This window comes from Lithobates pipiens, unplaced genomic scaffold (genome assembly GCF_037356315.1).
Source record: "Lithobates pipiens isolate NorthernLeopardFrog02 unplaced genomic scaffold, aLitPip1_a1.2 Scaffold_18, whole genome shotgun sequence".
In the NCBI taxonomy this organism is placed as follows: Eukaryota; Metazoa; Chordata; class Amphibia; order Anura; family Ranidae; genus Lithobates; species Lithobates pipiens.
This window is the reverse complement of record NW_027507758.1, coordinates 99,341,050-99,353,575: the sequence shown is the minus strand read 5'-3', so window position 1 is coordinate 99,353,575 and position 12,526 is coordinate 99,341,050. Positions and strand designations below refer to the sequence as shown.

The 12,526-nt window shown below is 40.1% G+C and overlaps 1 protein-coding gene across 1 annotated transcript in view; it reads right to left on the bottom strand.

Moving 5' to 3' along the window:
* Window positions 1-417: 417 nt before the first annotated feature.
* The window catches only part of C1D (C1D nuclear receptor corepressor), a 66,249-nt gene continuing 54,140 nt past the window's right edge, over window positions 418-12,526 (bottom strand). The window contains exon 5 of the mRNA XM_077485949.1: window positions 418-702. Within this exon, the coding sequence (XP_077342075.1) occupies window positions 529-702 (174 nt within the window). The 3' untranslated portion in view covers window positions 418-528. The remainder of the gene's footprint in view (window positions 703-12,526) is intronic.

Below are 12,526 nucleotides of genomic sequence, written 5' to 3'. Positions count from 1 at the left end.
ATTGGTATATATGGCAAATGTTACGTGGTGATCTCACTCCCGAACCATAAAATGTGATCCTCAACTGGAAACCAAAAAGTGAAAGCAGAACTTTTTCCCATGGTCTGCAGTTCAGCCGGTCACTTCCAACTTGTTTATTGGACAATGAATCACAATTAATAACTTCTGTCCAACGAGCAGGGAGAATATCCAAAAAGCTAACCACAAGTTATACTGTGATCTTCTTGACTGAGCAGCGCCACAGAAATGTGTAAGTCACAAGAGTAGCTGAACTGAATTAATAATCCAATAGCAGCAGCTGTACCTCTTGTGCCCACTTGGTGTGAGATCACTAGACAATATTTAATAAGCTGATTGTTTTAAATGCTCTTTTAAGTGTTTGTTTCCACTAATTATTTGAGTAACAACATAACCAAATTTAACAACTGAAATAAATTTTAATCAGTCTATAAAATACATTTCATTCCAAAAGCAGAATGCTAAAAAAAAGTTTATACAATAAAAGGGAAACTTCTAAACACAAAATACTCATTTTTTCTCTTTTTTGAACTTGTGCTTTTTTTTGGCTGAAGAGTCCTCCTCAGGAGTAGGATCACTTAGAGCATGTTTTATAAATCTCTGTGCAGCCCCTTTGTCAAGTTTGGCAGCTTTCTTACGATCGGTCATTTCTTTCACTCTGTTCATGTACTTTCGTATTCTTTCCTGCAATGCAAAAAACAAAGCTTGGATCAAAATTCGGAACACATTATTCTTCATTTCACTGCAACACTGTACAAATACTTATTCCTCAATGTTTTCCTATTGTTTTAAATTACAGACATAATAGTGCCCATCATCCATAAATTATTTAAAAAAGAAAAATTAATTATAGGAATCAATAATGCTCTAAGCAAACTAACACATTTAAAGCATTTATTATAGGAAGAAGAGCACTGAATTAAAAACAAACATCTAATAAAAAAAAAATAAAAAAAAGGATGCTAAAGTACTAATAAGTAAAACATTGTTAAATATATGTTAACCACTTAAGAACTAGACTTGTTTTTGAGATTTTGGTGTTTACAAGTTTAAACTGGTAGAGCAGAGACAGGTAGAGAGGGGAGGGGGGAGGAGGACGGAGGAGGACACAGAAGACAGATTAGTCGGCTGCGGCTGACGGAATTACACAAATGGAACACGCTGTCAGGGCTCAGCAGCCATGATTATCATGGTCTGTGTTGCAGAGGGAAGGGTCAGCCAGGTATATCAAGTGATACAGGGGTCCAAATGACACAGCGCAAGCACTGTGCTGTATAGCATGCTTTAAGGGAACTGGATATAGTTTACCCTAAACTGTAGGTTTCTTTCTTATGCAAGTTTCCCTTTTTCAGATTTTTGTTTACTCGAGAGATTAATGAAATAAAGAATTCTGAACTATGCATATTAGGGATGCACCAATATATGCATCAGTAATCACCGTTTTGCCAATAGAAAAAAAAAAAGTGCCGAAAATAAAATCATATTAATTTAAATTCATGATATTAATTAAAAAGTCTAATATAATACAACTATATATAAAAAATATATATATATTTTTAAAAACTCATTTTCGGTTTTTGGCCAAGTGCATCCTTAATTTTCGTTTTTGGTACAGAATTTTCATTTTGGTGCACCACTACTGCATATAATTAATATTAGTTTCGTTATTTCAAAAATTTATAGGAGATAGCCCTATGTTAAAGGTTAAAGATTAAAGGTTAAAGATTAAAATAAGGCATGGCTTTATAAGAGTTGGGGACAGGTCTGGACTAATTAATAGTGAGACCTGAGAGATTATGGTGATGCAATGTAGTCCCAGTGCCAGATCAGGACTTCTAAAATGGTGGTAATCTAAACTCTTGTAAAGACCAGATTCCTGATCATTGCATCTGGGTTGTCCCTCCTTCAGCTTTGCTACAGACTTTTCACAGTAATGGATGGCCCTCCTTAACTCTAGGCATCTGCTATTCAACATACTGTAAGTGTCAGGTCTTCATATCTTTTAAATACGCATATGTTTGCTTTAATGCTGCTTGAATACTAGCTTGAAATGTCAGGAAAATAAGCATTAATGTATTTTTTAAGTTATGAGGAGGTTAAACATATGTATGTACTATTGTTAGTACAAAACTCTGGGCAATCAAACAATATTGAAAAGTCTGCCCCCCACCTCCACAGATGAAGAATATATTACTTGTTGGCACTATACTGTGGGGTTGACTTACTAAAACTGGAGAGTGAAAAATCCAGAGCAGCTGTGCATGGAAGCCAAATCAGCTTCTAATTTCAGCTTAATCAATTGAGCAAACTGTTTGCAGGCTTTCTTGTACATCATCTTTAGAAGAGGCTTCCTTCTGGGGTGACAGCCATTCAGACCAATTTGATGCAGTATGCAGCGTATGGTCTGAGCACTGACAGGCTGGCCCCCCACCCCTTCAACCCCTGCAGCATTGTTGGCAGTACTTAAAACGTCAATTTCCCAAAGACAACCTCTGAATATGACACGTGACCTCAACTGCTTTGGTCGACCTGTTCCGAGTGGAACCTGACCTGTTACTGTATGGTCTTGGCCACCGTGCTGCAGCTCAGTTTCAGGGTCTTGGCAATCTTCTTATAGCCTAGGCCATCTTTATGTAAAGCAAACAATTCTTTTTTTCAGATTCTCAAAGTTCTTTGCTATGAGGTGCCATGTTGCACTTCGAGTGACCAGTGTGTGAGAGAGCGAGAACACCAAATTCAACACACCTGCTCCCCATTCACACCTGAGACCTTGTAACACTAATGAGTCACATGACACCGGGGAGGGAAAATGGCTAATTGGGCCCAATTTGGACATTTTCACTTAAGGGTGTACTCACTTTTGTTGCCAGTGGTTTAGGTATTAATGGTTGTGTGTTGAGTTATTTTGAGGGGACAGAAAATGTACACTGTTATACAAGCTGTACACTCACTACTTTACATTGTAGCAAAGTGTAATTTCTTCAGTGTTGTCACATGAAAAGATGGAATAAAATTTACAAAAAAGTGAGGGGTGTACTCACTTTTGTGAGATACTGTACATATACCTACATACATACACACACACACACACACACACACACACACACACACACACACACACGACTGAGCCTGCACGTGCTGCCGTGCCGCAGTATATCTGCAGGAGAGGGGAGGCAAGTGGTTAAGAAAAGTGTTGACAATATAATATGGAAGAACAACTAAAATCATTAAATGCTGAACTATGAGGAAAAGCTAAAATTATTTTTTTTTAAATGACAACCGATTATGTCACCTCATATAATGCACTAAATTTCACATTTTGCATGGCTCTGAAAGTTTTTGGTATAATGTATAGAATTTTCAGAACCATTACTTTCCCCCCTCTATGACAAGTAAAAAAAAAATAGAATCAGTTAATTCCAATTTATAATATTTCATATTTGAAGTCGGCGATATGCTTTGATGTTCTCTCTTGGCAAGGAACCTCGAAAGGCAGGCCGTATATATTCAATCTGCTCATTCAACTTAATGGAACAAAAAAGACAAAATGGAGAGATTTATTAGAAGTTGTAAATATGTCACTTATACATGATTACTGGACAGTACACATGCTGTCCATGCCAAAAAAGCTTTTAGCTTTGTTGCAGAACCAAATTCTTTACCGTTGAGAAAATGAATTAATGAGGGAATTGGACAAGGGGTGCAAGCGTGAATGGATGCGTGTGTGCGTAAAAAGCTCTCTACCATCGGGGTCTGCTTTCTCTTCCACGCTAGTAAATCACCCCTTGAAATATTTATGGCGTTAAACAGGAATGAAGAAAGCTGATATACGATTTAAGCATTTACACAAAGATCATCTTAATGCAACATTTTTGCATTAATATCTCTTGGGAAAAATGGAAGAAAAATATTGGTACATACTTTCTGAAATAGCCCTTCATTATTGGGCAGATAAGCGGATTGTTGAACTGATATTTTGGTAGTAAAAAATTTTTTACAGTGACACAATTTGTCAACAGAAAGAAACTGCCGTTATTTGTAAAATAGCAATATTTTATCATATGGGGCCCAATGGAGACAGCCAAATATCATAGAGCGCAAATTTTCCCAATTGCCCATCCTTTGAACACTTACAAACACTAAGCACCAGATACTTCTAGTAAGTCATGCAAAGATAAAAGTATTACACAAGTGAAATATCCAAATTCTAATGACAAATCTCCAAAAATGTAATTTAGAAAACATGGTATAGACCACTCATAGGTTTTGTTCTACAGAGAAGAAAGCCGATAACCTGCTTCTGTTACAAGGACAGCGGTTCCAACAGTGCTGCCAATCAGAGCCCACCAGTGCCACCTATTATGAAAAAAGTTTTTTGTTTTTCCAATGGTCAGGTTCAATGTTGCGTCTTTTTTTGTTTGGCAAAAAATAAAAACACCAGTGGTGATTAAATACAACCAAAAGAAAACTCTATTTGTGTGAAAAAATTATAAAAAATGATACATAGTAAGGTTGAATAAAGACACCAGTCCATCCAGTTCAACCTGTCTACAATTGTCCCTATCCCTGTACATTGCACACTCACATCGGCCCCTACTGTCAAGGAGCCCACAATCCAAGGTCCCCATTCATATACTAGGGCCAATTTTGGACAGAAGCCAATTAACCTACCTGCATGTCTTTGGAGGGTGGGAGGAAACCAACGCAGGCACAGGGAAAACATGCAAACTCCAGGCAGGTGGTGTCGTGGTTGGGATACGAACCAGCGACCCTTTTTACTGCTAGGCGAGAATGCTAACCACTACACCACCGTGCTGTCCAATGTTGTTTGGATACAGTATTGGATGACCGCGCAATTGTCATTCAAAACGTGACAGCGCTGTAAGGTGAAAATCGGCCAGAGCTGGAAGAGGGTGAGAGTGCTCAGTAGGAAAGTGGTTAAGCAATTAAAGGGGAAGTAAACCCATCGATTTAAACAGTTAAGAAAAAAAGGCATGCCGGGAATGCTAACTGCACATTGGCTGTGCTCTCAGCCAAACTATCAAACCATCCAATGGCTGGTGTCATAACGAATCACATGTGCAGCACCATAGCAGTTGAAGATTAAACAGAGGCAAAGATGGCAGCTTCCTTGGCTGAAAACGATAGGGGAGTTTACTTCCACTTTAACGTAAAAAACAAAAACTGAAAACAATGCTCTCCCTATCTTCACAGTCAAGCTTAGAGGATGAATACTTCTAAGCCGCATACAGAGCTTTCTATATTGGTAAAGCCTATAATTTTGAAATGTAAAAAAAAGTCATATATTGCAGCCTACCAATCCTTAAAGGGGTTGTAAACCTTCCGGTTTTTTCAACTTAATGCATCCTATGTATTAAGGTGAAAAAATCATTTGATGGTTACAGGCCCCCCAGTTCACTTACCCGAGCCCTCAAAAGTCCCGCGTTGAGAACACACTGGCTTCTCGGCTCTTCATTGGATAGATTGATAGCAGCGCAGCCATTGGCTCGCACTGCTGTCAAATCCAAATTAAGTGGCCGCTGGGGGGCAGGACTGAGACATACACTCTGTGCCTATGGATGAAGAGTGTATGAGACGGGAGCGCGCCCGCAGGGTAACCCCCTGGGGAGAGAGCTTCCCGAGGGGGTTATCTATTATAGGGAGGAGCCGAGACAGACACCGTGGGACCCCTGAACACCAGGATCGGGGGCCCTTTGTGCAAAACGAACTGCACAGTGGAGGTAAGTATAACATAACATGTTTATTTATTTTTTTAAAACTAACCTATACGATCACTTTAAAGTGATACTAAGACACACACCATTTACAGTGTCCCTTATATTTCTGTATGTAGATGATGGTACTGTATTTTAAATAAAATAAAAAATCTAAGCACCTTTTTCCTAATCGATATACAGCTGTCACATGACCCAGGTCTTTCCCAGCTGGTCTGCAGGGAAACATAACCAGGAGGAGGTTCTAGTCCTCTGCTGCTGGTCACATGTTCAAAATAAAAACAAAAAAACAGCCCTTGGAATATAAAAATAAATAATATCAATAAACTGTTTTAAATTATCATAAGCATATATATATTTGAAATTAAATCTATTATTTTTTGGCAAGAACATGGTGTGGGTGGATTTCTGCCAGTCACAGGTTGTGCCACGCCCCTCCAGCCTGTAACTTAGAATAATAGGTAGGCAATTCCTCCATTAATCTACATGTAATATCCCACCCCCACTGTGTTCAGCTTGTCATTGGGTATGGGGGAGGAGGGAGGATGTGGGCTGTCATTTACCACTGTGTATACGCCCATATGTGTGACTATAGTCACATGGGCTGCTCAGATGTGATAGGGAGGAAATGCTCAGCATAGAAACTCACTGAAAACTGAGCATGTGCAGAGTTGTCATCACAGCTGCAAAATTCCTAGCTGAATTGGGGACTTGGACAGAAGGGGGAGATAGTGAGCAGCAGGATCAACCAGAATTTGCAGAATACAGAAAACGAATCTCATCGTGAGTATGAACAGCATCAAATACAGCATTTATTAGTAGTGAGCGCATTAGTTTAATCATATGGTTTGTGTCTCACACACAGATCAATCTTTAGCACAGCTTCATCTTTTTTTACATTTCTGTTCAGCGTCTTATAACGCCTTGAATTGCAGCTTGATTTTTGTAGTTAATAGCGCAGTTTGTTTTCTTACCATTAGATACACTAACAAACTGAAGACAACTCCTGCTAACACTTCTTAAGCAGTTACAGCAACAGTTTTTTTTTTTCTTCTTTTGGGATTAGGTAAAAAAGCTGATCATTGTAAGCAACCCCGTCAGTGTTATATGGTTTGCCTCAACCCTCCAACTGCTATATCAGCAGGGAGGCTTGTTCTGTTGAAAAAACAAGACTTAGCCCACGTACACACGGTCGGAGATTTTGGCAACCAAATCCGTCAGATTTTGCCCGTCGGATTTAGTCCGACGGATTGTGTCCGAAACTGTTGTATACACACGGTCGGGCCAAGTTGTCTGATTTAGCGGTTGCCAAGAACGTGGTGACGTAATTTCGTTACGATGGGACTACATTCAGGCTAGTAGCCAATTGCTTTGATGTAGGAATTTGATCTGAGCATGCGTGGCACTTGGTCCGATGAAAATGCTCTACACATGATCGGAGTATGTCCGTCTGGCCCAGTTGGTCGGGAAATATTTCCAACATGTTGGAAAATTGGGTCGGACGGAGATTCGGACGGAATCAGTCCGATGCATACCACACACAGTCGGATTATCTGATGACACGGTCCGATAAGACTCATTCCGACAGATTCTCCGACCGTGTGTACAAGGGCTTAGACCCCTTTCACACACTGGAAGCTTTTCAGGCATTTTAGCGCTAAAAATGGCGCCTATAAAGCACCTGAAAAGCGCCTCTCATGCCTCCTCAATGTGAAAGCCTGAGTGCCTTCACACTGGGGTGGTGTGCCTGCAAGATGGGAAAAAAAGTCCTGCAAGCAGCATCTTTGGGGCGGTGCCGGAGCTGTGTATACACCTCCCCTGCCCATTGGAATGAATGGGTAACGCTGCTAAAGCAGTTGGAAAGCACTTCAGCAGCACCACAAAACGGGCGCTATTAACCTTTTCTTCGGCTGCTAGGGGGGTTAAAAGTGCCCCACTAGTGGCCAAATAGCGCCGCTATAACAGCGGTAAAGCGCCGCTAAAAGTAGCAGCTCCTGCACCGCCCCAGTGTGAAAGGAGTCTTACTGGAAGGATCACCAAGTCAAATGCATCCATCACAACTAAGAATTGGTGAACTGCAATATAATAAATCAAATAAAAATATGTGGCACTAACTGCAGTAAGGAAAAGGGAGTGGTCTGTGTGGATTTGCTTGAGCTGTTCACTTTGGTTTTGCGCATTAGTCTGCCTTTAGTTTAAATGTTTGCTTTTGGGTTTAATAATCGCTTTAACTACTGTGACACCACTGTGCTATAAAAGCAGAGCTGATCAACATTATTATAGGCGAGGCCAACTTATTATCATTCTGATGGAATACTACAAGATGTAAACTTTAGACAAATACCAGAAGTCGAGTTAGACATAAAACTATAAAATAACAGCTGGTACCTAGATATTCAGTGTGCTGTGAGGACATGCTACTAAATTTGACTCACTAGTTGCTAAATTCCAAATGAACTTGTATGCCCTGGTCACAAATTAAAATTAGAATGCTTTTGGTAAAAGTTTAAAATAACTTTTTTTCAGCTCATAAATTTTAAATTGATGATATTCAGTCTCTGCTCGCATTACTAACTTACTGACATATCAGCATGGATGTCGCACCACTTCCTTAACCGCTTCAGGACTGCCACACGCCGATGTACGTTCCTACTTTGGGGACGGCTATCGTTGTTATGGCAGCAGCTAGCTGCAATAACCCCGGTAGCCCCGCGTTCAGCTTGTGGTCCGGTACACGATAAAAGTGGTCTCTGCGGCGGATTTACCACAAGATCACTTCTATCGGTGGCAGGAGAGGGCCTCCCGCCGCGATACGGTGCCCTCCGCCGCTTACTGGAGCCGTCGGCAGCAGCGGCGACGATCGGATCCTTCTCAATGCTGTGCATGGAGACGAATGAGGGGAAGATGGCCCCCACCTGTCTCCATGACACTGTAGAGCGGAAGCAATGGCAAGCTAGCACAGTTTTTTTCTACATTTCTATATTGTGAAAGATAACATTATACCCAACATGTCACGCTTCATGGAATGGCCACAAACTTTGACCCTTAAATATCTCCATAGGAGTCATTTAAAAATTTCTACAGGTTGCCAGTTTTGAATGTACAGAGGAGGTTTTTTTTTTTTTTTTTTTTTTTTTTTTTATTATTATTATTGCTCTCACTCGCAGTGATACCTCACGTGTGGTATGAACACCGTTTTCATATAGCTTCTGCGTGCAAGCTCGGTGGGACGGCGTGCTTTAAATATTTTTTTCTTATTTAACTTTTTTTTTTATTATTATTTGGGTCACTTTTATTCCTATTACAAGCTGTCACCTCTCCTGCTGCCGAATCTGCCAGAGACCACTTTTATCTGAAAGTGGACCACCGCTGTTTAAAAAGATACTGGGGGTATGGCAGCCATCTGCTGCCATAACCCCGGTATTCAGCGTCAAACAGCCGCCGTATAATGATGGCAGGCGGTCCTTAAGTAGTTAAATTATGGTAAACGTGTCTAGCCATTAATGTGTACAGTACATAAAAGCAAACATTTAATTTTTTTTTCATTTTGGATAGAGCAGGGGAGAATTAAATTGCTGTAATGTTTGTGATTTCCCTTCACTTCCTGTCCTGTAGACTCAATGATGTTGATTCACTACAACTGGAGAATACAAAACCTGCAGCTGTGCATGGTAGCCAATCAGCTTTTGACTTCAGCTTGTTCAATTAATCTTTGACAAAAAACTTGGTGGGGGGCGTCGCGCTGTCAAACCACAACAGCTCAGCGGGGAGGGGGGGAGATCGCTGGACTAACCTTGCATGGTTAGCACAGTGTCTCTGACTCCGAGTTGTCGATTCTTGATGACATTGGTGATCAGGATAATTAGAGTAAATATCCCCAACGGGGACCCAGACAGAAATAAAAAAAACAAAAAGTGCTTTTAATGCCTCAGCACTATCTAAACTGAAACCGAAAATACAGGATGCACTTTTCCAAAAACCGAAAATGACAGTTTAAAAAAAATATATATTTATATTTTATATAATTGAATTCTATTTAAAGTTTTAATTAATATAATGAATTTAAATGAATATGAATTATTTAATGTCCGCCATTATCGGCATCTTTAGGGCAAGAAATGCTCAAGAAAAAAAGCATCCCTTTAAATTCTATGTATATCTTCACACTGGTCCATCGCACTTCCTTGTGATGTTAAAAATCTCGTTTGCTGCATTTTTGGTCAGTTTAAAAAAAAAAATGCACCTCCCCGTTGAAATACATTGAAAACACAGCAAGAACGCATCAATAAAAGCCCCCGTGTTATGTTTTTTGATGCGGCTTTTAAGTCAAAAAACACACCATAAGCAAAGTAAAATCAGGTCAAAATCGCGCCATAATCACATGCGTTTTCGGTGCCATTATCAGCACCTTTTTCTTTATTAGCAAAATGCAAGAAAAACACAGTTTTCGGCCCTCTAAATACCACTTTGCCACATCCACACTTATACTTTACATTCAGTATACAGGCAGTCCCTGGGTTATGAACAAAGTTCTGTAGGCTTGTTAAATTACATTTGTATGCAAGTTGAAATAGGTAAATTTTTTAAATGTAACTCCAGCCAAAAAAATATTTTTAAGATTGGATAGCATAGGGAAGGGTTAACTGGCCATGCAGGGATGTGGGATTGCCGACAGGTCCGTCGGACAGTAGGCGGCAATATGTGGTAAGCAGCAAGACGGCTGCCTGGAGGTTTCTATGACCATTGTGACATCACTCTGCTGTCATTCTTAACCACTTCAGCTCCGGAAGGATTTACTCCCTTCCTGACCAGAGCACTTTTTGCGATTCGGCACTGCGCCGCTTTAACTGACAATTGCGCGGTCGTGCGACGTGGCTCCCAAACAAAATTGGCATTTTTTTCCCCACAAATAGAGCTTTCTTTTGGTGGTATTTGATCACCTCTGCGGTTTTTATTTTTTGTGCAATAAACAAAAAAAGAGCGAGAATTTAGAAAAAACGCATTTTTTACTTTTTGCTATAATGTATATCCCCCAAAAATATCTAAAAAAAAAATACATTTTTTCCCTCAGTTTAGACTGATATGTATTCTTCTACATATTTTTGGTAAAAAAAATAAAAATAAAAAATTGCAATAAGCGTTTATTGATTGGTTTGCACAAAAGTTATAGCGTCTACAAAATAGGGGATAGTTTTATGGCATTTTTATTATTGAATTTTTTTACTACTAATGGCGGTGATCAGCGATTTTTATCATGACTGACATTATGGCGGACACATCAGATAATTTTGGCACATTTTTGGGACCATTGGCATTACTACAGCGATCAATGCTATAAAATTGCATTGATTAATGTAAAAATGTCACTGGCAGTGAAGGGGTTAACCACTAGGTGGCATGGAGGGGTTAAGTGTGTCCTAGGGGAGTGTTTCTAACTGTCGGGGAGATGGGCTGTGTGTGACATGACAATGATCGCTGCTCCCAATGACAGGGAGCAGACTATCAGTGTTCTGTCACTAGGCAGAATGGGGAGATGCTGTTTACATCGGCATCTCCCCGATCTTCAGCTCCGTGACACGATCGCGGGTTTCCCCACAGCGATCGAGTCAGTGGGTCCCGCGGGCAAGGGTACAGAGCTCATGGAAGGCGCGCGTGCTTGGCGGAAAATTCAAAGTAACGTTTGGGTACGTTACTTTGCCCAGCCGTGCCATTTTGCCGACGTATATTTGCCGATGGGTGATCTATGTACATTGCAAGGATTTTAATAAACTTTGTTGGATTCCTACCTTTTCTTATTTTGAAGAAATCCATGTGTGTTTGTCTGTGTTCATGTTGGAAAGTGAATCTAATGGGAGTGGCTTCATAATTATTAATCAGCTGCGGCAACTACAGGGCACAATGAGGAAAGCTGCTGGGCCTGCATCCCTTTAGACGTGATTTCCAATTGGGAGTATTTCACCAAAAAAGAAATGTTTGTTGCAGGGGATGCTTGAAATCTGACTTGGAGACTTCTGGGAAAATCAGTGAGCCAATCACAAGCAGGAAATTAGGTTTCTAGGGGGCGTTCTGTACACATTCTGTGTGCAGAACACCTCCAGGTAGCCATATTGCATTTTACAGAAAATTACAGAGCTGCAGACTGAAAAGGAAAAGTCATTTTTAATAATATTCCATTACAATACAACTTGTAGAGATACAAAAAACACAGTTACTTCCAGCGTGAATAGGTCTTCCAAGGTGTGGAGTAACAGATAACAAATAAAATGGTGGTCTGAAAGGTATATAATGGTATCCAGAACTGGGTGGATGCTGCCTTCCTCAGATGGGGTAATCCGAAAGGAACTGCAAGACAGACAGAAATGGAAGGCACGCACACCTAGTGCACTGCCAAAGATAATTTAATAATAAAATTAACTAGGCTCTGAGGAAGAGGGTGTGCCCCAGAAATGCGTTAGCTGTACCCCATGTTCTATGTATGTCCATGCATTGTTTTTATGGCCTTTTGGCAGTTGCACTTTTATATAAAACATTTTTATTATTAAAATTATCTTTGGTAATGCCAAAGATGCGCGCCTTCCATTTCTGTTTTTCTTACAATACAACTTGTGTCGCAATTGTATACGCTATATTATTTTTTCTTTATTTGCCATTTTATTCCTCACAAAAGTGGAGTTACCCTTTAACAAATTCAGTGGCGGAAGGTTTTACCCACTTCCCAACCAGGCTATTTTTTGTGATACGGCACTAGGTTACTTTAACGGATGAGCTTTCTT